At 42.6% G+C, this 24,611-nt stretch overlaps 1 protein-coding gene across 2 annotated transcripts in view; it reads left to right on the top strand.

Moving 5' to 3' along the window:
* The window catches only part of DOCK2 (dedicator of cytokinesis 2), a 184,486-nt gene that overhangs the window by 144,611 nt on the left and 15,264 nt on the right, over positions 1 to 24,611 (top strand). For both annotated transcript variants that reach the window (XM_071569841.1, XM_071569840.1), the window contains 10 exons: positions 4,019 to 4,104; positions 8,846 to 9,002; positions 10,440 to 10,480; positions 12,446 to 12,536; positions 13,567 to 13,686; positions 15,410 to 15,499; positions 16,582 to 16,686; positions 18,533 to 18,674; positions 20,794 to 20,875; positions 23,136 to 23,220. In XM_071569841.1, the coding sequence (XP_071425942.1) occupies positions 4,019 to 4,104; positions 8,846 to 9,002; positions 10,440 to 10,480; positions 12,446 to 12,536; positions 13,567 to 13,686; positions 15,410 to 15,499; positions 16,582 to 16,686; positions 18,533 to 18,674; positions 20,794 to 20,875; positions 23,136 to 23,220 (999 nt within the window). The remainder of the gene's footprint in view (positions 1 to 4,018; positions 4,105 to 8,845; positions 9,003 to 10,439; positions 10,481 to 12,445; positions 12,537 to 13,566; positions 13,687 to 15,409; positions 15,500 to 16,581; positions 16,687 to 18,532; positions 18,675 to 20,793; positions 20,876 to 23,135; positions 23,221 to 24,611) is intronic.

Here is a 24,611-nt window from a genome sequence, read left to right as displayed (position 1 = left end):
GTATAAAATGTTGAGGATGATAATGTTATTTCCAGAGTGCCTGTGGCACTCAGGAGCCCAGAATGACATTCAGTTAAAACATAATTTTGCGGAACTTTACAAATAAATAATTTATTTCTAATGAAATCTTCTCTAATGAGAGAGGGGAGAAAAAAACACAAATAGAAACATTTTTACAAGCTGAGCCTGAACCAGCACTGGAAGCAGAGCTTGGCTGGTTCCTCCTACCTGATTTAATAACCTTTCCCATTGTTTCTGTTGCCATTCCATGGGGCTGTGCTGGGCTCTGGTTTGGGGTGGGCACACAGAGAAAAGCAGAATTCCACCTCTTACAGCTCAGGAATGACCTGCTATCCATAAACACTTCCCAGGCTGGAATCTGTATGTGGGTGTTTGACACACTAAGGCATTTTCTTCCAATCCCTTCTTCCCCCTTGCACATGTAACTTCCATTCACTCCAAGCAGTGTTATATAAGTTTATAATTTTAACTTTAATTGAAGATGTAGGGAAAGAGCCATTATTGCCTCCTAATTTTAGTCATCAAGGCTCTGTCTATCATGAGCTCAAAGAGAGTGAGTAATCTTGGAAAGGCAGTTTATCCAACTTAATTTCTGTGTCTGTGGTTAGAATTAGTCCTGCAAATACATCCTTTTCTCCTTCAAACAAAAGGGGAAACTCATTGTTTATGTGTTGGCTCATAATGTTGAAGGAGCCCCAGGCTCCAAATGTTGGTAACCCACCTTTCCTTCAAGGAGCAGATTGTGCATTTTATCAAGGCTGCCCAAAGCAAAACACATGCCCAAGGAACCTTGTGCTGATTGTTCTGACTGTAATTTGAGGCCAAGACCTAGAAAATGATTGCTTAAAAAATAAAAAAGAAAACAAACCATCAAACAAACAAAAAAAAAATCAAAGTTAAAAAAAATTAGCTCTGCAGACTAAATTAAAATACCCTTGAAATAAACATGGGTTTGAGTAACGCCACAGATTTAACTTGGCTTAGGGAAGATTAATTCAGCTGTGTTTATATTTTTGTTCAAATAAGTCATTCTGTTTGTGTTTGGTTTATTCCGTGTAGTGTCTCTCGTGGGTTCTGCCAATTGCTGGAGCCATCTGGGGAGGTTTCCTGTGTTTGCTCTCCCTCCTGGCTGCTGTGGCACTGCCAGGATGGGGCAGGATGGGGCTCCCAGCCCTGCTGGGGCACAGCTGCTCAGTCCTTGTGCTCCTGAGTTTTCACTTGTTTCGATCCAAGCAACAGATTCTTTTTTTCTTTTTTCTTTTTTCTTTTTTTTTTAGAACTTGTTGAGAAACTGCAGGAAAGATGCTTAGGAAGAGGTTTTTTTGTTCAGATCCAGCAAAGTGAAATTATTGCCTCTTTGAGAAGTAATCAATTCTCTACCTGCTGAATAAGTACTAGGGAGGATTTAAGAGGTGGCTGATTTTGAACTGGTGCTTGACTTGCACTAAATTCCCAGATTCCTGTCTTAGTGCAGAAGTCCACAGGCTTCAGCTCTAGAAAATGGCTGGGTTGGATGTTTTTGTTTTATATTTCCTTGTCCTGAGAGTGCCCTGCATTTTTGTTACCCATGTTACTAACACACACACAACCACTAATGCACATACTGCTCACACACAGGAATTCATTCAGAGCCCTTGAAACTTCTTTTTCTGTCTGCACCAGACAGAGCAATTTTATTCTTCCTGGTAAGTTATTTTTCAATGATAGCTCTTTATTCTTTAGTATCAGTACAGTGGGGACTGTTCCACAAGCAATCTTTAATTTGTATTTTAATTAGAGAGAAAGAATTAATATTAGAGCACCAAAATCTTCAGGTAACAGCACCAAAAGTTGAAAAACAAACCAAAATCCTTTTGGGCCCCTACAGAACAAACAAGGCCGTCTCTTATTTGACACTTCCATAAAAAATAATTAATACATAATACTAATATAGAAGTCCCTCTACTCAAATCAGAAATCAGACTTGCTGTGTCTACTGAACAACTCATAGTTTTCTCTGAGAACATTATGGGAAGTGGTTCCTAAATGGAGACTGAGATCTGAAGTCTGTGGTTCTCTTGAGGAGCAGTGAGGAGTTCAGTGCACCACATTTGCTGCATATTCTGCTTGATTCCCAGATGACTTTGTGCTGCTGGGGATATTCCTCAGGTATGCTCTGTACAGGTGTGCAAACTCACCCTCAGCACCGCCCTTTTCTATGTAGGCATCTCCGTAATTAATAAAAAGCAACATATTTTCTCAATTTTCCCCTTCATCAAAACTGCAGAATGTTTTAACTATTCAGTCAGCTGAGATCAGCTCAGTTGGTTAAAACTTGGCTGTAATAACACCAAGGTCATGGGTTCAATCCCCTGTGTGGGCCACTGACTGAAGAGTTGGACTCGATGATCCTTGTGGGTCCCTCCCAACCCAGAATAGTCTGGGATTCTGTAATGTCCATTGAGAACAGTGCTATTCATGTCCCACGGCAGTTCAAGCCTCCCTGCCATCCCATCCCGTCAGATCTCGGAAGCTCAGCAGGGTCAGCCCCGGATTAGTACTTGGATGGGAGACCTCCTGGGAAATGCCGGGTGCTGTAGGTTCTAGTCCTGAGGACTTCACTGTCCCTGTCCAAGCTCGCTCGGCCGTGGCAGATGAACCTCAGGACTGAAACGGTGGGGCCAGTTCTGCGCACGCTGAGCCTCACCTAAAATGCACTGCACGGGCTGGAGGGGCCCACCCACGTGGGGACAGCCCTGCCCAAACCCTCCTTCGCAAAGCCGAGCCACACACACATTCATGTCCCGTATGGTGACTCTCCTACTCAGTCATTTCAATCTGTGCTGTCCGTGGTGCTGGGCTGGAGAAGGGACCTGGCAGTGCCATGGTGAGGTGTGTTCCCAGCTGGATTCCCAGATCCCGTGCCACACTGACCCCCTGGATGTGTTTAACCACCTCTGTTTGGAGCTCCTCTGGCTGCTGCTGCATTGGCACCACACACACTGACTGCTGGGGGTTTGGCTTTGGTGCTTTGACTTGCTGGGAGGAATCTGAACTGTTGGAAGTTTCTCCTCCCTCCCTGCCCCTTTTAGAAGAGGGGAGTGTATCTGCACTGCTAATTCTCTGCCCCCAGGTTTTTCTCTTTGTGGGAGGAGTGAAGTTTGGCTGCTCGAGATGCTGTTTCACAGCTCCTGGAAAGAAGCAATAGCCACTTCAGTGCTGTGTGTGAAGAACAGTTTGCAGGATCAGGATGCACAGTAGATCTGGGTTGGATGCAGGAGAAAAATGGAGAATATTTTGCCTTTGTTCTTGAAAAATTTGGAGTGAATTATTCTGGGTGGAGAGTTTTAATCACGACCTGCTTGAAGGAAGTGCAGTAACCAGTTTTCACTTTGGATGGCATGTTCTTTACAACTGATGGAATTTTCCCTTCTAAGACACATCTGGAGAGATGCATGACCAGCTTGGTGTTCTAAGGGGAAGGGCTGTTTTTCTCTGTATAGCCCTGGGCTTGGCTTCTTCAGCTCAGGGCTGAACCTTTGCTGGTGATATATTAATGAAAGGTAAAAAACATTCTATTACAGTCATCTGAAATTACAGCAGATAAAATGCTACAGTGGTTCTTTCAGCTGTGAAAGGTGTCCAGTTCTCTGACAGGAGGATCTGTATCCCAGTCAACCAGAGCTCTCAATTACACAGAAATTCTCCAAGAAGAAACAGAATAATTCAAATAGGACAGTTGTGTGAAATTTTGTATGAAAGAAGAACATGAAAGTTCCTGTGTTAGCACAGCAATGAATTCTGTCATTTTTACAGAGCTTTTGATAATAATTAGAGAATTAGATGTAAAGCAACAGAGCTTTATTTCCCTGTAGCTCTCCACTAATGCTTTCTCTGGGCATCTCCATGTGTACAAATATGTGACATAACTACACAAAGGTGCAGTTTTGATGCCATGTTGAAATGTGCCTGCCCTCTGAATAGCTGCTCAGTGGTTTGACTTTTCTCTCCTTATCAGTTTGAAAATGAAATCATTTTGAAGTTGGATCATGAGGTGGAAGGAGGGCGAGGGGATGAACACTACATGCAGCTGTTTGAGTCCATGTAAGTAGTGCATAAGAATAAATGCTTTTAGGATATATTTTTATCTTTTTGTTCCCAGTTCTCAGGTTGGTAACCTCACTTAAAGTAGAATCTCAGCACCTTGTTTTCATCATGCAGCTTCAGCACACCTTGTCTGAATTGTAGTTTTGCTCATCAAAATTGTTTTCCTCATTAGTTTTCATTATTTTGTGCTTCAGCTAAATTACAAAGAAATTGTACCTAACCTGCATTTGCATATACAACTTCCAAGCATAAGCAAATATTCTCCCAACTGTTTAGTCTTTCCCTGTTTTTTTCTTTGTAGCATTTCTTGGGTTTATTTACACTAATAAAGAGGAGGCATTTTAAAATGCTTTCCTTGCTTTTCTCCATGTCTAGTTTGGGACTCCAGGAGATTATTGTCTGAATTTAAATAAGGTGACTATCCTGGAATAAGACTATTGTGAAGTGCTACAGTCTAATTAAAGTATTTCTGTATTTCTGATAATCCCAAAGCCTCAGACTATATCATATAGCATCTCCTTCATGTCTTGACCCTCCTCTATTCAGCTTTACTCCCAGAATAGCTGTGTTTTCTCTGGTGGCAAGTTGAGTGTGCCATGTTGGGCACTGGTGGAGTCCTTGTGCCCCACTCTGAGAATCTGTCCCTGACTTTGTGTGCTTTAGTTTGTTCCAAACCTTCAGAAGTCACAGCCCTCACCAGACGAACCATGAAAGCTTTGGGTACTCCAACAATGGAAAAAAGTCCACTTTCAGTGAAAGCCTTTTTAAAAAACCACTGTATTGTATAATCAAATAGTGATTCGTATGTTATCTAAATAATATGTCATTATGCTATAGCATAACTTCCTGCCTTCACACCTTTCAAAGCAGGGGTTTCACACCTCTGCCCCCAGCTGGATGGAGACCCAGTTAAATTGGGCTGCACATTTACTCCTTTGGTCTTATTTTCCTCAGCTGATTTCCTATGATTGTGTGCTGATTTCTTCTGACTCTCTGCTGATTTCCTATGACTGTGCTGATTCCCTATGACTGTGTGCTGATTCCCTATGACTGTGCTGATTCCCTCTGACTGCTGATTCCCTATGACTCTCTGCTGATTCCCTATGACTGTGCTGATTCCCTATGACTCTCTGCTGATTCCCTGTGACTCTCTGCTGATTCCCTCTGACTGCTGATTTCCTATGACTGTGCTGATTCCCTATGACTGTGCTGATTCCCTATGACTCTGCTGATTCCCTCTGACTGCTGATTTCCTATGACTGTGCTGATTTCCTATGACTGTGTGCTGATTCCCTATGACTGTGCTGATTCCCTATGACTCTGCTGATTCCCTCTGACTGCTGATTTCCTATGACTGTGCTGATTCCCTCTGACTCTCTGCTGATTCCCTATGACTGCTGATTTCCTATGACTGTGCTGATTTCCTATGACTGTGTGCTGATTCCCTATGACTGTGCTGATTCCCTGTGACTGTGCTGATTCCCTATGACTCTCTGCTGATTCCCTATGACTGCTGATTCCCTATGACTGTGTGCTGATTCCCTCTGACTGCTGATTTCCTGTGACTGTGCTGATTTCCTATGACTGTGCTGATTCCCTATGACTGTGTGCTGATTCCCTCTGACTGCTGATGTCCTATGACTGTGCTGATTTCCTATGACTGTGCTGATTTCCTATGACTGTGTGCTGATTCCCTCTGACTGCTGATTTCCTATGACTGTGCTGATTTCCTATGACTCTTCTGATTTCCTCTGACTGGGCTGATTCCCTCTGACTCTGCTGATTTCCTATGACTGCCTGTTGATTCCCTCTGACTCCCTGCTGATTTCCTATGACTCCCTGCTGATTGACTCTCAGCTGATTCCCCATGACTGTGTGCTGATTTCCTATGACTGTGCTGATTTCCTATGACTCTGCTGATTTCCTATGACTGTGTGCTGATTTCCTCTGACTCTGCTGATTTCCTATGACTGCCTGCTGATTGACTCTCAGCTGATTCCCCATGACTGTGTGCTGATTTCCTCTGACTCTGTACTGACTTCCTATGACTGTGTACTGATTTCCTATGACTCTGCATTCCTGCACAGTTCCAGTGCCACCTGATACAGATATTTAGCAGCAGTCAGTGACTGTCAGGTGTGCTGATGGTCACTTCTACAACCAATGTTCTCCCACACTGGTGGCTTGCTGGGAACTTGCCAATGCCCAGTAAACTAAACAGTTTCAGCAGAAGTTTAATGAAGTGCTGCCTTGCATTTGTCCCTGCTCCTGTCAGCGTGGCCCATGGTCTGACCTATGCTGGTGAGTGCTGTCCTGGACACCCAAGGGGGAGGTGGGACAATATGGAATAGGCTGTTTGCAGTAGGCAGAGCACACAAGGCTGCTCTGCTTTGGGAAATGCAGGAGAATGTAGCTCTGTTGGGCCGTGCCACTTGTCCTCAGGCTCAGAAAATGAATTCTGGCATGTTTTAGTTGCTAATATAGGCACAACAGAAAATAACATCTGGCAGCTCTCCAGGTCCCCCATCGTTGCAGTGGTCCATGTTATGCAGTTGTATTCTTGATCTTTATTGAAAATATTATTTGTTTTAAATCTTCTATTTTTTCTCAAACTCTGTTTAAAAATTCAAAGTTTTTTTGCTCCCTCCTGGAGGGGTAAAATTTTCTTCTGAAGCTTTATGGTCCTTTTTATTGGGATTATTGTATAAAGCTGAGCAATACAACTTTTTAAATCTTCCCTTGAGAGACAGGTATTGCTCTCTCTTGTTGCTTTTGTAGTTCTCCTTTCTGTACATTCCAGTCCATCTTCCTTTAGTGACTAGAGTTATGTACTGTGTCCTGGGTGAGATCCAGCAATAGCTTATGGGTTATGTCAATGTTTTCCTACTTGTAGTGGAAAGAAACATGATGTCAGGTGATGGACAGGGGTCTCCCTGTTTGCTGTCACTCCAAAGAAGCCCATGGTAAAAAATCCTAATAGTCACTGGAATGGTGACTCTGTTAGTGCCTCACCCTCTTTCTGATGCTCATATATGTAAACTGACACCATTTTTCCTGTATAATATTCCAGTCCCTCTGTGGTCCTGAGGCTTTCTGCCTTTGCTTTCCACCAATACCATTTAACATGCTCCAGCTTTTTCTGTAAGTTGTCAGCTCTCGGCCCCTTCAGTTTGCAATGTATTTAATGTTCTAAGCCATGTTTCTGTTATTTATTTAAATATTTCAGCTGCTGTTTCAGACTAGTCAGACAACAGCAATGAAAGTGTTCTGGTCTCTCTGTTGGCCTCTGCCCATCACATCTTGCACAATACACATGTTCTTTCAGACACCCTTGTGCACACTCCCTCTGTCCCTGCAAAGTGATTCCATTGGAGCTGGACAATCTGAGGAATAAACATTAGGTGCTGGTTTTCCTTTGCTTGAGGTGGAACTTGAGCCTGGCTCCTTTCAGAGCCTCCATTCCAGGCCAGAGTTCCCAGGATTTCTTTCCAAGTAAAGTTAACATGACTAAGTATTTTCTGAAGAAGGTTTAAAGAATTATGAGGAGTAAAAAAATATTTTTGCAGTTAATTAAAACATCACAATTTATAGTGATTTGTTTAAAAATACTGTGCTTAAATACTAATAATATTTTAATTTTTTAGCTGAGTGTCTTGAAAACAATGATGTAGAGCACAACTGATAACCGAGCACTGAGAGGTCAGAACCTTCCCAGCTCCCAATACAGCAGGGCTGTGTTGGGGAGAATCAGCTGCATCTCTGCCAGATCCAATGCATTTATAATATTGGTGTGAAAATGTTTGTATCACGCAGTTTAACACAGAGAATCCCAGTGGAAAATCAGACTGTTGAGTAGAGGCAACAAGCTCTTAAGCAAAGAAAGAAAACAATCCTTAATGAGATGCTGTTGATCACTTCATGATGTTTAAATAGTTAAACTTTGAAAACAAAGCTCTGATGATGAATTGGAATATCTACTCCTAAATCACTTCAGCACTTTATAGAAACAGTGTGTGTTAATGTTTTGTTAGTGCAAATTGAATCTCATGAGGCCATTGTATAAAATTCTTTTTCCTGTATTTTTATCAAAAGAGATGGAGCTGCTCTTTTCAATCTGCAGAAAGTTGGTTCTTTGGTTTTCCATGTTTTTCAAGGACAAATTACTTTGGTGAGGCCTTGTCTATAAATAGTTTATAAATAATCTCTAAAAAGTCTATAAATAGTCTATAGATATTCTATAAATAATCTGCAAATGCCTCTTTAGACCTAAAATTTTAATTTTTGTCAGCTTGAACTTTCTACTCACATGTAACAGTACAAAAAGAAAGAAAACCTTGTTGCATTTTATGTTGAGGAGGGGAAGGTGCACTGTTTATTGGCATATTTTGTGATATGGTTTATGGCAGTGGTGTGGCATTCCAGAGGCTGCAGTTGGGGATAACAGAGGCACAGGTTGCTCCAGCCTGAGGTTCTGGGCATTCCCTTGAATTCAGAGTCATTTTCATTGAATTCAGAGTCATTTTCAGACAGGAAAATTAAATGTTTCTCTTTTTTAAAATTTGATTACTATGCCACCTGTCTTCTGGATATCTAAATTGCTGTCTCACAAAGGGAATTTCCAGTGCATTCTGCAGTTGATTTAACCCTAATTCTGTCTTCACCTTCAGGTCCAAACAGTTTTTCCGCTGACAGGTCACAGATTTTCCCAGAATCATACCCACCTGTGTTGTGTTTGCAGCCTCACAGACTGTGCCCACGAGCACCCTGGCATTTGTGACTCGGTGAAAAGGTTTGTGAGCCTCATCAAAGGCCTCCTGGAGAAGCTGCTGGACTACAGGGCCGTGATGAGCGACGAGAGCAAGGACAACCGCATGAGCTGCACCGTCAACCTGCTGGTACCACCCTGGGGCAGGGCAGGGGCTTTGGGATCCATCTGCTGAAGGTGGAGGGGAATCTCCTGGGGGCAGGAGTGCTTACAACACCCAGCAGTGATATAAATCCTGAAACAGGAGCTTTTTGCATCTATTCCCACAGTCTGAAAGCAACATCCCCTCACTTCGTTAGTTTGGCCTTTATGTTTCATCCAGTTTGATTCTGTGGGTGAATAAGGAATTTTACTGTACCTTTTGCCAGGCTTTCCATGCCAGTGGGCTTTTGCCAGCCTCAAGTTGTGTATGAGGGATTCACCCTCCTGCTGCTCCAGCAACTCAACAGTTATGGGTTTTTAAATGTGGGGAAGAAACCTTGGTACACTTGCAGGGAGGTGCCAAGTAGTTTGGAATCTCTGATCTGGTCCCAGGCCACCAAGAAGTTTGGAATCTCTGATCTGGTCCCAGGCCACCAAGAAGTTTAGAATTTCTGATCTGGTCCCAGGCCACCAAGAAGTTTGGAATCTCTGATCTGGTCCCAGGCCACCAAGAAGTTTAGAATTTCTGATCTGGTCCCAGGCCACCAAGAAGTTTGGAATCTCTGATCTGGTCCCAGGCCACCAAGAAGTTTGGAATCTCTGATCTGGTCCCAGGCCACCAAGAAGTTTAGAATCTCTGATCTGGTCCCAGGCCATCAAAAATATTGGAATCTCTGATTTGGTCTCAGGCCACCAAGAATATTGGAATCTCTGGTCTGGTCTCAGGCCACCAAGAATATTGGAATCCCTGGTCTGGTCTCAGGCCACCTTGTTGGTTTTATTATTCCTGTTTTGTAATGAGGATATGTCATGTGGAAAATTCCTCAAAGCTGAGGAAGACCCTTCATCAGCTTTAAAGTATTGCACTCACACAGTCTCTGTTCCTCAGTAATCACTGCTCGGTGTGATATGAATTCCTGCAACTCTTCAGGAGACAACTCTTGTCACTCTCTTTGCACAGCCTCAGCAACCCTTATACCTGCAAACATGTTATAGTGACAAAATGAGCTTTATTCCTGGAATTGGCCCCTTTAGAAGGGCCCATAACAGTGTGATGCATTCACAGTTCTACATTTCTGCCTCAATACATGCCAGCTTTTCTGGCCATCAACTGCAGCCAGAGCATGTGGCTTATTATGTTAATGCATTTAGATAACCATATTTTCCTCTTCTCCTACAGAAAAACTTTCATTACTCAGAGAAGTATATGTATTTATGTATAATAACACATACATATAACTAATTAAAATATTATTTGAAGTAGTAGTCCCATGTTTAAACCTCAGATAGTCTATAAATAATCTGCTTTCTACGCTGTGCAATGAGCAAGAAAAGCAAAACCTCAGCACCCATATCTATATCTACATTTTTCTTGTGTTTTATTAAAATACATTAGGAGGTAACTTTTAAATGTTTGTGTCCCTAGAATTTCTACAAGGACATCAACCGTGAGGAGATGTACATCAGGTATGGCAGCAGCTCTGCTGGGTCTCTTTGGGAGAGGGCAACAATGTAGCCTGGTGGATTCTGCTTTTATTGCTGGGCTTGGATTCCTTCAGTTGTTGCTTTACCCTCCACAGCGACTCTGTGGCAGCCCTGGCCTCATCTGCACCTTCCCTGCACTGTTTGTTTCATCTCCAACAATTTGGAATCTGCAATATGTATTCAGCAGCAATACCTTTTTTTTTTTCCATGAGAATTAACTTTTAGTCAATCCAATCACTCCACATTTATTGCTTAGTGTTTAAAATTAGGAAAATTCTGCTAGATTGGAGGTTTGAAGGAGGGTGTATCACACATCTAGAAAGGCAGAGGAAACATTCAGGTTTTGTAGAATGGCCCAATTTGCCAAACCAAGAATCATAGAATGAACTGGGTTGGAAAAGACCTCTGAGATCATCAGGTCCAACTCTTGATCCAAGCCCACTTTGATTATTAGATCATGGCACTCAGTGCCACACCCAGTCTCATCTTAAAAACCTCCAGGGACAGAGAATCCACCCCTTCTCTGGGCAGGGCATTCCAATGCCCAATTCCTCTCTCTGGAAAGAATTTTTTCCTGATATCCAACCTAAACCTCCCCTGGCAGAGCTTAAGCCCGTGCCCTCTTGTCCTGCTGTTGGTTGCCTGAGAGAAGAGACCAATCCCCACCCGGCTACAACATCCTGTCAGGTAGTTCTAGGCAGTGCTGAGGTCACCTCTGAGCCTCCTCTTCTCCAGGCTGAACACCCCCAGCTCCCTCAGCCTCTCCCCACAGCACTTGTGCTCCAGTCCCTTCTCCAGCCTCGTTGCTCTTCTCTGGCCCTGCTCCAGCCCCTCAATCTCTTTCCTCAACTGAGGGGCCCAGAACTGAACACAACACTCAAGGTGTGGCCTCACCACACACCTCTTTCAATGTGCAGCACCACACGTGGCAGGGCCACTGGTGAGACACTTTCTGCTGATGTGGCCTCTCACTGTCTCCAGGAGTTTTGCATGTGAGCTGCAGCAGACTGAAGGTGTTGAAGTTTCCTCTCAATGTGAGGAAGAAATTATTTGGCAGAGCACTGGAATAGGCTGCCCAGGGAGGTCATGGGTTCTCCCTCTCTGGAGACATTCCAAACCCACTTGGGCACATTCTTGTGTCATCTGTCTTGATGGAGAGTTGGAGTAGATGATCTCCAGAGGTCACTTCCAACCCTACCAATTCTGTGATTCTGATCTTGCTGCCTCAAAGCTCCCTGTTTCCTGCTTTTCCTCTCCTCCTGCAAAATGTGCAGGATGAAGCTGAGCATCCCAGAGATGAGCACTGAAAGTGGTTCAGAGCTAAACCTTGAGCTGTGATCCAGAGTGGCCAGGGGGACAACCCTCCCTCTGAGGGGCAACAACCCTCCCTCTGAGGGGAAAACACTTTCTGCTGGACTGATATCTGGCACATACTCCTGTGTCCCAAAACACAGAGCATGGGATGCACTTTTGCTCAGAACAGCTCTTCTCCCTCTGCCACTTTCCAAGTTGTACAGGGACTTGCTTTCTTTCTGGGCTGGTATTCTCCATTTTCTCCTTTGCCCTGTGCTATCTGCTGTGCTTCCAGCTGTGTAACATGGAAAATGTGAACCTGCAAGCAGGAGATGTTACAGGAAAGGCAACTGCCTTGAGTAACAGTCCAGGAATAATGGACTAGAGCTCTGTCTTAGACCTTGAGTCTTCCAGGTGGAGCTGACAGCACTTCCCAGAGGACAGTGGCTCTTTCTCCTCCAACTGTGCCCTAAGTTTCAGTTTAAAAATAACACAGAAGGGTCTGAACAAATTCCCAGGGCTTTAACTGCCCTCGGTGTCCTTGGGGAGTGACAGTGGGACACCTGTGGGATCTCCTCTTATGCAGAACTCTCTGAACACTCAGTATTGCAGTCATGTCAACCTCCAGCCTAATCCCTGCCTTTCCTCCATCAGGTATTTGTATAAACTGCGAGATCTTCATTTAGATTGTGAGAACTACACAGAAGCAGCATATACCCTCCTGCTCCACACCTGGCTCCTCAAGGTTAGATTTGCTAAACTCAATATCCAATTAAGCTTTCACAGTTTTCAAATGTATAGATTAAAGTGGCTGTTTTAATCTCAGATTTATTGCATATTAGCTGTTTTCCATAGGAGTATTGGAGATTCTAGTTAAAAATACTGCAGCAGGTCATACAAAGTTAGCAGTAATTGTTGAAATTACATTTTCAATAGGTGGTTGAAAACCATACATTGCTAAAACTAAATATTGTAGCAAGAATAGTTTTTCTTAATAGAGAGAATATTGTATGGTTTCCATTTCCCATTCTAAACATAACAGTTATGAAAATTAAACATAGTTTTTTCCAGCTGTCACAGGGGGACATCTAATTTTTAATTTTAAATAATAGGGATCATACTACTAAATTATGTTGGCTCCCTTTTGTAGCTGGGAATTATCCTTCACTACAACTAATGTTTATACTCGTCATAACTGACATTATGAATAGAAATGGTCAGTAAAATGCCTTCCCATTCCAAGGGAACCTTTGAAATTTAAATGTTTTCAGCAAAAATCTGAGATTTCTTAGGGAATTTATTTTAGTGCAGAACCATATAAATCTGGCTTTCCACAGTGTTATTTTGCTTAAACTTCATTTTGATTTTTTCTGATCATACAAATACATGAGGCATAGAATGATAGAGTCATATATTGTAGTATTGCTGAAAACAAAGATAATAGTATATAGAATATTTTAATACAAAAGATCAAACCACTCAAGATGATATCACTGGAATAGAATGAATTAAATTTCTCACATAGATTATTATCTAAAGTTCTTGCATGGGGGTAGGAAGGAACTCAGGTTTTTAAAGTGTTGTGTGTAGTCCTGGTTATCCCATGAAATACAGTACTTGTCTGAAGAGGTAGTGAGGACATTCCCAGTGCCTTTCCCAGTTTCTTTGTGGATGGGGGAAAAAAGCAAACCCTTGGAAGAGCACAGGGAAGCAGACCTTGTGGAGGGTGAAAGGCTGAACTCCGGATCTGTGGCTTTGCTGTCTTCTGTCCCCAGTGGTCAGACGAGCAGTGCGTGCCCCAGGTCATGGCCACAGAGTTCCAGTGCTCCCAGACCTACAGGCACCTGAAGGAGAACTTGTATGAGAAGATCATCGAGTACTTTGACAAAGGCAAGGTAGGTCTGCAGAGCTCCTCCTGTCTGGTTTCTCCCTGGCCCCCCCAGCTCGAGCCCTGTCCCCCTTCTCCTTCCCCTACTCCTTTTAGCAGGGAAAAGGCAAGGGGGAATAAAACTTGAAAGAAGCTGAGCCAAGTCAATTTATATATATGTATATTCTCTAAATGACTACAATTATATGTGTACAATCTGCCCCCACAGTAGGGAAAAGGAAAAGGGAAGGAGGAAAAAACAGGGGCAACAGAGAGACAAAAGAAAAAAACCAGTGGGCACAAAAGACACTCCCACCCACCCAGTAAACCCGTACAACACAATCTCACTGACTACTCTTCAGAAGGAAGACTCTTCAGAAGGAGACCCCTCACGTGGGGGTCTCACTCACGTGTTTTCCCTGATCTTCTGCATGGCTCTGATAAGGGACTGAGAGCAGCTGAGAGCCCCCTGCACTTCACCCTCACTGGAAACCCAAGAGAGCTAAACTTCCTATCTCCTCTCCCTTATCCCATGAGAGGGGAAAGAATGGGTGAGGAATACCTTGGAGACAAGCCCCTCCTTAGTTGCATCTGGTTACCAGGAAAAGACCTGGGTCAACTATGGCACCTCCCCTGCCACATCCCTCCTTCCTGTGCTGCTCTGGATGGTGCTGCTTAAGTTGCTGCTCATCTGTGTGAGGTGTTGGTGTGGCAAAGCTGCTCTGAAATGTGGGCTGAGTCAAAACTGTGTCCTGAAGGCTCGTCTGTCCCACAGGAACATGATCTTTCAATAACCACATTCACAAGGAAAGAGGGCTAATGTTTTAAAACATTGTCATCTTTGTCATGAGCTAATAGAATCCAATTAAAATGTTGAATGTACTTCCCTTTAGGAAAAGTACATGGACTACACAGATTCCATTTCTAGACCACTCAGTTCTTAACCCCAAGAAAACCAGACAGTTCAAAATGGACATATTTGTTTCAGAGAAGAATGAGAACTGCATTCCAAACTTAAAATGCAGTAGTTTGATGTTCAGTACCTCAGTTTAGTTCAACTTTAAAAACCCCCAACTGTTAATTAATGTACCTGTCAGCTCAATAACAGTAGAACTGAGATTTTTGGAAATAAAGCAAAGAACTAGAAAGCAGGGGAAATTCTGCAGTGCTGGATAATTAATCTCATGGCCCAACAAGACCTTTAAGTCATTATGTCTTGTTCAGCTGTAGCCAAAGGTATGAAGGGGGAAGGTAATTCATTTCTGCTTCCTGAAAAAAGTCCTTCCTATAATTCAGAAGGTAGAAAATTTTTGGTGCTTCAGGTTTTTTGTTGGTATCTGAAGGACCTACAGTGCAGCAGTGCCCACCCCCTGTGCCATGGTGGGCACTGGGGTTTGTGTGAAGGGGTGGCAGGGGTCAGTCCCCTCTCACACTGCTCCAAGCTGGGGGATGTTCTGGATGTTGTCACATCTGTGATTTACTCTTCTTAATGTATCTGATTCTTATTCTAAGAATAAAGTAGGTTTACTTATCCCTTCCTGTAATGAATCATAAACCACTTTTATTTTTGTCCATTAATCTGCTTTCCTAAAGTTTATGATTGCCTTGAGTCTTCCACTCTAAATGTGCAGTTAATAAATGGCTGCACTTTAAAGAGAGCATAATCAATAAAACTGGAGTTAAACTGTGATGCATTAAAAACTTGTTTGTTGGTACTGCATTTACATTTTGGATGTGTGGTTGCCTTGCAGATGTGGGAAGAAGCCATATCTTTATGCAAAGAGCTTGCAGAGCAATATGAAAAGGAGGTTTTCGACTATGAACTTCTGAGTCAAAACCTGGTAAGATTATATACAAGTCATCAAATTAATTCAGTCACAGAATTAGTACTTCTGAGCCAGCAAATGACAGAGCTGCCTGTGAGCTTGTTGTCTGCAACAGACTTTTAATGTATTTGTCAAAGAGTTGCTGTTTCACTGTAACAATCCAGTGGCTGAGAACAGTAAAGAGCTGTTGGTTGGAGTTGCAAGGGCATCTGCTTGTTGAGGTGTTTTGAAATTTCTGTAGCTTGAAGCAGCACTTAGAGCAAAATAAAGGCCATGTTTAAAAGAAAATTAATAAAGCTTTGAGGCCTCTGCACTATTTAGGGGGAAAACGCCTCTGGATGAACTTTTTGCCCTAAATTTCCCTTTAAAATTTGGCAACTTGAATCTTGACAATCCTGAAGAATTCTGTCCTAACCAGGACTGTGGGAGTTTTATAACACAAGGAATTAGGACGAGGGCCAAAGGCTGGAAAGAAGATTTTGAAAGAAGATAAAATGTTCAGTTATTTGTTTTTATTAAAATTTAATTAATCTAAACAGACTCCTATCCCCCACATACCTTCTTTTTGCTACACCCAATATTCCACCCTTGCAAGGTTTTTAACAAATCCTTAGGGCTCATTCAATAGATATCCCTGAACCTTCCACAAAGAAAGCATGGGAATCAAAACTTAATGTTCCTGAATAGTGATGTTTATAAAAACAGCTTCTTTTGCTCCCAATAAGTTCTGCTTTTATCATAAAATAAAAGACATTCTTTATGCCAGTTCCATTCAAGTTGCAGTGCTGCATTCTCATAGACATAACACCTGAATGGCACTTGGTATTTTATGGAAGAAACTGTTCTAAGCCCTTTACATGTTGTGTGCCCTTAACAGATGAAAGTTTGAGTTGATCCAAACCTCAGGAAATATTTAAGGCAGGGAGTTCTTCCAAATGCATTATTTCAGCAATGTTATCAGTGACTTTGGTGCTTTTCTCTTTTCACACTCCTAAATTAAGGATAAACCTGATTCTGAGGTCAAATATCAAAGTTGAAACACTTAGTTGGGTGTTATCCCCCCAAACACTAGTAATTACAGCTGCTTTTGCTTTCAGATTCAGCAAGCAAAGTTCTATGAAAACATCATGAAAATCCTGAGACCTAAGCCAGACTATTTTGCTGTTGGGTATTATGGCCAAGGATTCCCCACGTTTCTACGGGTAAACTTGTTTAAATTCTTATTTTTTTTCATCTATTTTCACATGCTTCTAAACATACAGGTGCACTCTGCTAGGACAAGTGAGTCTCTGGAGAGATTTTCCATGGATTTTCTTTTACTTGGATGCAGGACTGTAGCTAAAATCTGAATTGCTGCTTGTAAGAATATGCATGAAACGTTTTCAGATGTTTTTATGTTGGTTCTTTCTTAGTTTGATTGGGGAAACTAAAGATATATGACCCTGAGATCAGCTCAGTTGGTTCAAACTTGGTTGTAACAATGCCAAGGTCATGGGTTCAATCCCCTGTGTGGGCCATTGACTGAAGAGTTGGACTCGATGACCCTTGTGGGTCCCTTCCAACTCAGAATAGTCTGGAATTTCTGTCTGGAATAATTCAGTGAAGGTCAGATAGGAGAGCCAGGTGCAGCAACAGGATGTAATTTGTTCTGGGCATTTATTTCTCATCTGAGTCTCCACACAGGGTGTTGAAAACCAGCAGAATGTCATTAATTTGTATTCAAATTGAATCCAAAACTCAGTTTCACTCGTAGCTGGTGTTTTTAGTGGCCCTCACCATGGGCTGATGAGAGTTTCAGGTTTATGTCTTGGAAATACCTGTGACATTCTGGTTCCCTCACTGTCCATGCCCAGCTCAGGAGCTGGCAGGACAAGAATTGTATGCAGGATTGGAAATGTGGATGCACAATTAATTTCTTCAGTGTGATATTCATGTTTCTTCTTTTGTTTTCCCGTTCTCCTCATGAAAACAAATAGCAATGCAGCTTTTTTGGTCTCCAGCATGCCCTGAGCTGGCATGTTCATACCAACACTCTTGTATTGCTCTAAGTTTTTTCTTGAATGCTGATTTCCACCCTGGGGAAATTATGGTAACTTTGAACTGTTTTTATTCAACCCGTGCTGAACTGACTCTGTTTTCTTTCCTTGTCTCCATTTTTTACTACAATGAGAGAAATCAAGACTCTAAAGGTTCTGTTTTTCAAAGAAACCTGACAAACTTGGGAAGTCATACACAACTGGAATTTCTTGAATTTTTGAGAAAGTTATTGCTTGGCTTTAACCCCAGGCTGCATGAGTTCAGACAATAAAGCTAACCTGAATATTTGGTGTGTTCTTGTTAAAAAAAAGAATTCTTCCATACAACAACAGACAGGGTAACATTCTTTACACTTGGAAAGCAAAAAGGGATCCTGTTTTTCTAAGTTTAAAGGCCAAAGCTGCTTTGAAACATTGGGGAAATAGTGAAATATGTTAATATTATACCACTCACCTCAGCACTGTCTGGAACTCCCTGAAGGGAAGTTCTGGCCAGGTGGGGGTTGGTCTCTTCTCCCAGGGACTCAGCAATAGGACAAGGGGGCACGATGGGCTCAAGCTCTGCCAGGGGAAATTGAAGCTGGAGAGCAGAAAAAACTTCTTTGCAGAGAGAGTGCTCAGGCATTGGAATGGGCTGCCCAGAGAGGGGGTGGATTCCCCATCCCTGGAGGTTTTTAAACGCAGATTGGCTGTGGCACTGAGTGCCATGATCTGGTAAAGGGACTGGAGTTGGACCAAGGGTTGGACTTGATGATCTCGGATGTCCTTTCCGACCCAATTATATGATTCTATGATTCACTGTTACAGCTTTCTGAATAATGAAATTTTGAGACCAGGCTCTCTGCTGCATTTGGTCAAAGTGGTGTTTGGATTTACAGCTGATTAGGAGTCAGAAACCAGTGCCCCTCCTTCCACAATGTGGAGAGAACTGTGTGTTCTGCTGAAAGGCAGCATCTCTAACTCCTGCCTCAGCATCCCCCAGCACAAGGAAGGAGCTTTTTTTCCCTTGCAGAACAAAGTGTTCATCCACCGCGGGAAGGAGTACGAGCGCAGGGAGGATTTCCAGGCGCAGCTGCTCAGCCAGTTCCCCAGCGCAGAGAGGATGAACACCACGGCACCCCCGGGGGAGGACGTGAAACACTCTCCTGGCCAATGTATCCTTGGACAGAGGGCTGGGGAAACCTTGTTTCCAGCATGGATTCAGCTGTGTGAAACAGGATGGAAGTTTGTTAATGTGGCAGCTCTGTCTGCAGTTCCACTCATGTGTCCTTCGTGTGGTTTTGTCCCTAAGGTGTCAAATCCTTTTTTTCTCCCAGTTCTAAGGAGTCTGTCCCTTTCCCCTGGACTCAGTGCTGGTGAGGCCACACCTTGAGTGTTGTGTTCAGTTTTGGGCCCCTCAGGTCAGGAAAGAGATTGAGGGGCTGGAGTGGGGCCAGAGAAGAGCAACGAGGCTGGAGAAGGGACTGGAGCACAAGTGCTGTGGGGAGAGGCTGAGGGAGCTGGGGGTGTTTAGCCTGGAGAAGAGGAGGCTCAGAAGTGACCTCAGCACTGTCTGGAACTGCCTGAAGGGAAGTTGTGGCCAGGTGGGGGTTGGTCTCTTCTCCCAGGCACTCAGCAATAGGACAAGGGGGCACGATGGGCTCAAGCTCTGCCAGGGGAAATTGAAGTTGGAGATCAGGAAAAATTCTTTACAGAGAGAGTGCTCAGGCATTGGAATGGGCTGCCCAGAGAGGGGGTGGATTCCCCATCCCTGAAGGTTTTGAAACTGAGATTGGCCGTGGCACTGAGTGCCATGATCTGGTAAAGGGACTGGAGTTGGATCAAGGGTTGGACTTGATGATCTTGGAGGTCTTTTCCAACCCAATCGATTCTATGATTCTATGATTTGTTTATCAGAGAATCATTTAGGTTGGAAAAAACCCTTAAGACTGACTCCAGCCATCCTTGTTCACCACGAATCATGTCCCTGCCATGTCTGCACAGCTCTTAAATCCCTGCAGGGATGGTGACTCAGCCCCTGCCCTGGGCAGCTGTGCCAGGGCTGGACAATTTTCTTTCAGGGAAGAAAATTCACTGCAGTTCATACATGGGTTACTTTTGTTTTCTTCAAATGCCAAAACCAGTGACACACACTTGTATTCACCAAGTATAAAGCAGCAAGTTTTCTATTACTTCACATTCTTAGGTGTTGTGTCTTGATATTAAATTCCTGTCTTCCTTGGGCATTGCTCTGACTGAACCACACTTGGCCATCCCCTTCATTTCTTGGCAACAGAAATATGTTCAGAAATTTTCCTGGGAAAATTAGCTGATGAAAATTGTTCACCAACTTTCAGAATGCCCTAAATTATTCTTAGTTAGAATTCTGATTATCTTTTTTTCCTTAAATCATTACTAACTGAGCAGGTATAAGATCACCTCATTGTATCAGACATTTGTTTTGACATGTTGATTTTCCTCTATTAATTTCCAAAATAATGTTCTTCACGTGTTCTTTTGAATCTCTTCTGGTGGAACCTTCTGGAACAGAAAGGGAATATTGCCTGGTTTTCATACTGTTGGTACTGAAGTGGGAGTATTACAGCCTTGTCTAAAATAGGACATGAAGTCTGTCTCGTGTCTGAACTAATTGGTTGTTTGGGATCACATGTTTCAGTCCCTAAGGTAGAATTTGCTCCTCTAATTGCAACTAACAGGAGATACTCACTGTTTGTGCAGTCAAGAAAAAGCCACAGAAACCACCCAGAGGGCACGAGCCTCAAATTTACTGAAATCTGTAAGAATGAGATATATTTACTTACAAATTCAGTATTCAGATTTGAAAAACAGCACTTCCATTGGAAAAGGAAACCTCAAGTAAAAGGGCTGTTCCATTACAGATTTCAGAGATGAGATGTTAAGCCCCATGACTTCATGCATGCCTAGAGCTAAACAGTGAAACTGTTAACATCACATGTTCTTGATGTTATTTCTGTAATTTGGCTGGGCTTTAAAATTTAATGGATGAGTCAGCATGATAAATTCAGCTGCAGATAGTCAAGCTCAGTAAATAATACAAATATGTGGTTCAAAATTAATATTAATAAATATTCACTGGTTACTACTGGCAGATTTTTCCTTTTTTGGCCAAGGAAACTCCACAAATGAAACCCTGAACGCTGCAGATTTTCATCACAAAATGTACTTTTTTATTATTATCATTTTTGTTTTGCCTGCAGCCTCCAGCATTTCAACTGACAGTTAATAACATGTCCTTAACTCCCACAATTCCAGACATCCAGTGCTTCACAGTGCAGCCAGTCCTGGAGGAGCAGCCCAGATTCAAAAATAAGGCAGTGCCTGACCAAATTATAAAGTAAGTGGGTCTCTGTAATAAAAACTAAAGTGACAATCAGTACATATTCCTACACTGACAGCCATTATTTTGTGATCTCAGTCGTTTTAAAATGAATCTTAGAGTTTTTATTGTCCTGATTTACTGAGTTGTGTATTCATAGAATCGTTTGTGTGGGAAGGGACCTTTCAATCCCCTGTGTGGGCCACTGACTTGAGAGTTGGACTCGATGACCCTTGTGGGTCCCTTCCAGCTCAGAACAGTCTGCGAGTCTGTGATTCAGAGGCCATTTAGTCCAACCCCCTGCAATGAGCAGGGGCGCCTTCAGCAGACCAGGCTGCTCAGAGCTCTGTCCAACCCACCCAGATTCCCCAGGAATTCCCTGAAGGAGCATCTACCCACCTACAGCTGAAGAAATACCTTATGGTTCCAGGGCAGGGAGGTGGAATCTGTGCTTTGGGATGAAGTTACTGGGTTTTCACCACAGCTGCTTGGACAAGGGATGGAGAGAGGGCTCTCAGAGGTCCCTGGCACTGTGGGAGTGGTTGAGTTGAAGGCTCTTGCACAGCAGAACCTTGTCATGGCTTGTCTTGCCAAGAGCAAAATACATGGTGGCAAAATGGTTTCCACCGGTGCTGTGGCCAAGCTTTTGTAAAGAAATAAAGGAAATGAATTGTCCAAAGTACTCAGAGAACTGGCTGACAGCTGCATCCAAACCAGCTGAAACCTTTGTCTGCATCTTCTCCACAGAATCTTTACTTGCAAATGACACACAGTGAAAAAATCAGGATCACCTCCTCACAAACCCTAAAGTAAATGCAGCAGATCCAAGCACAGCTCTTGTGCTGCAGGAATTAAAAACAAACACACACCCCACACCCCCCTCAAAAAAGAGCTCACAACAAACTGTGGTTCAAATTTCAATTTAATTGATTTTTAAATCAGTAACTGAAAGACAGATTGGAAATGTGGTCCTGTGGTGGCAGCCACACCTTGAACAGTATCTGCTTTATGGAGTGAAGGGCTCCACTTAAAGTACAATCTCTGCTCAGATGGGAGGTTTTGTAATGGTTTGTCTCAGCTGCAGAATTCAACCAAACTGCTGATTCCATCTGGTCTTAGAGAGTTACTTTTATGAGTGGCCTTTATTGGGTACTGAACTGTTAGTTACATTAGTTGATGGCAGTGCATTTATTCTATCAAAGAGCCTCAAAATATCTGTCCTTTCAGCTGGAGCTGTAGGAAGTGCTGTGGCTCAGTGTGGCAGTATTTTCCAGCTTCTTTCTTTGCTGATGAAGATAATCCCAGCAGTCTGGAGCACAAATCATAGTTTCCTGTGAACTAACACACCATGGCTTGCTTAGCTCAGCTCTTTGGGGCTTCTCCATTTGTTTGCTTCTCTGGGCTTCCAAAATATGGCTCAGTTTTACTGTAAGACTTTCTGTTTTGTCTGCAAAATTAGTTTCTACTTCAAAGGGCTTTAAATTTAATTCATCTTTAAAAGAGAAACCAAAAACCAAAGGTGAGATTTTTCTGTGGACAGTCAAAACTCTGCAGTCCCTGTTCTTCCAAATCAGCCAGTGGTAAAAGCCAAGTGGTTACAAGTGTAGTGGAAATTTGTGCTCTCAGTGATGGAGAATGACTCATTAGCTGAATAGAACAGACCATAACAGGACTCTGCCATTGATTATTTACATTGGTGGCCCCCTCTGCAAGTGCTTCTATACATTTTCTTATCTATCACAAGGCATTGTAATTAATGGCTTCAGTTGTTTAATGTATTGAATGACTGTTGTTCTGCATTTTGAGCAGAATTGGTAGACAAGATTTGGCAGGTGCCATGAATGAAAAAACACTTGTGTTGCAGTCCAGGGGGAAATACCTGCTCTGTTCAGTCAGTTATTTGGGACAAAATACTCTTCATGATAAGGCAGCAGGAGGGCCTGTGGCACAGCAAGAGTTCAGGAGAGCAAAAATCTCTTCTAGTTCTTCTTCTGTGGGTTTGAACATTAATCTGCAAGTTCTGGAGGTTTTTTCACCTGGAAAATATACCCACTCCTGAGCTGAAGTTTAATACTTGCAAAATACTGTGTGTTGCCCCTGATTTATAGATAAAGTAGTTGCCTCCTGAGTTTCCAGTAAAACACTTTTTTTCCTGAGCAGTAAACTTGCTTTTAATTAAAAATTCAACTGACTCAAAAAGAAATATTTCACTGTGATGACAAGATCCATTAATCTCTGTGCTCTGTGTTTTAAAAAAGTCTTCTTTCAAATCTTACAGTTTTTACAAGTCCAACAACGTGCAGAGGTTTCACTACTCCAGACCAGTCAGAAAAGGATCTGTGGACCCTGAAAATGAATTTGCTGTGAGTAAATTAGTGACAAGGTGATGGATGTAGTTCTGCTAACTGTGGGTCAGGTTTGGTCCTAGATATTTTCTTAGGCCCAGATTACTCATTATAGACACCCTGACTTTAGGATCTGGTTTAAAAAAATTTAAAAAAAAATAAAAAAAATCAAGACTTCTGTATTTCAGCCTAACTCCTGTGTGTCTAATGATACCCCCCTGTTGCAACTGCAGGTAAACATTATGTACTTGAGCACATTCAGCTTGTTTCTGTTAAGCAGTAACATTTTCTGGTACTGATTTTCATTATGAAACAAGGTGACATGTAAATAAATCTCAAATGCTTTGCTGCTTTTAGTTTACAACACTTTTATCAGCTGCCAGCTTGGCAATGAGGTGTGTGTTGTCTGCTTTCATCAGTCCTGTGAGATCCTGACAGACCAGAGAACTGCCTGTGCCATTTTTCCTCCCATTCCTACTGGTGAAATGCTGAGGAATAATCTTAGTTTTTCAAATATTTGGAGAAATCTGCACCACCATAAGTTACTCCTCAGTGTCATGCATAAAAATGTGGGAAGTGTCTCTATTTCCATTTTGCAGGTATCTGATTTGTGTTGTTTTGGTATCTGATATTTTATAGTTTGCTCTGAAAAGCACAAGCCTTCCAATCTTTATGGCTCAGGCTGTGGCAAACTGATGGGAAAAGGCAAAATGTACAATTTCAGTTCTGTGTGTGCTGATTATCAGTGTCAACACTCCCATGTAAAGGAGTTTCTTGCTGTTAAATCAAAGCTTCAGACACCAACACGACCCTGACAGCCCAGAACTGCCCTGTGCTGTCAAGAATTGGCTTCCTGTGGCAACCAGAGGGTTTGGAACCCATCAAGAATATACCTTGAAATGGTTTTACAAAAACTGAATCGTTGATGTTTTCATTGCTGATGACAACAGACAGTGTGCAGGTGGGATTGGGGTAACCTGAGGATTCACTGCATTTGTGACCATATTTCTCAGTGCTGGCAGATCACAGGAGCTGGTGCTGGTAAAATAATGAAGTAATGGTTATTCTAAACTCTTTTAAAATACCAACAGCCAGTCTTGTTCAGAAAAGGAAAATGGAAGGAACTGAAAAGGTCAGAATGCTGGCAGGTGGTTACTGGGCTATTACTGATTTTACTTGCAGAAATAATTGGGCTGTTACTGCTTTTAATTGCAGAAATACCTTTTGAATGTGGAGAGAGGAAGTATAATCCGGATAGAGGCAAGAGCAGGTCATTTAGTCACAGCCATTCCATCTGTAATAGCAAAAATAGCAATAGATACTAAAATATTCAAGGGTAATTTTCTTTCTGCTCTGCTTTGTGCAGGCTTTGTGCCTGAGGATGACCTAATCTGAAATCAGAAAACTTA

Source organism: Pithys albifrons, chromosome 15 (assembly GCF_047495875.1).
Source record: "Pithys albifrons albifrons isolate INPA30051 chromosome 15, PitAlb_v1, whole genome shotgun sequence".
NCBI lineage: Eukaryota > Metazoa > Chordata > Aves > Passeriformes > Thamnophilidae > Pithys > Pithys albifrons.
The sequence above is the reverse complement of the archived record's forward strand: the minus strand, read 5'-3'. Positions and strand labels throughout refer to the sequence as shown.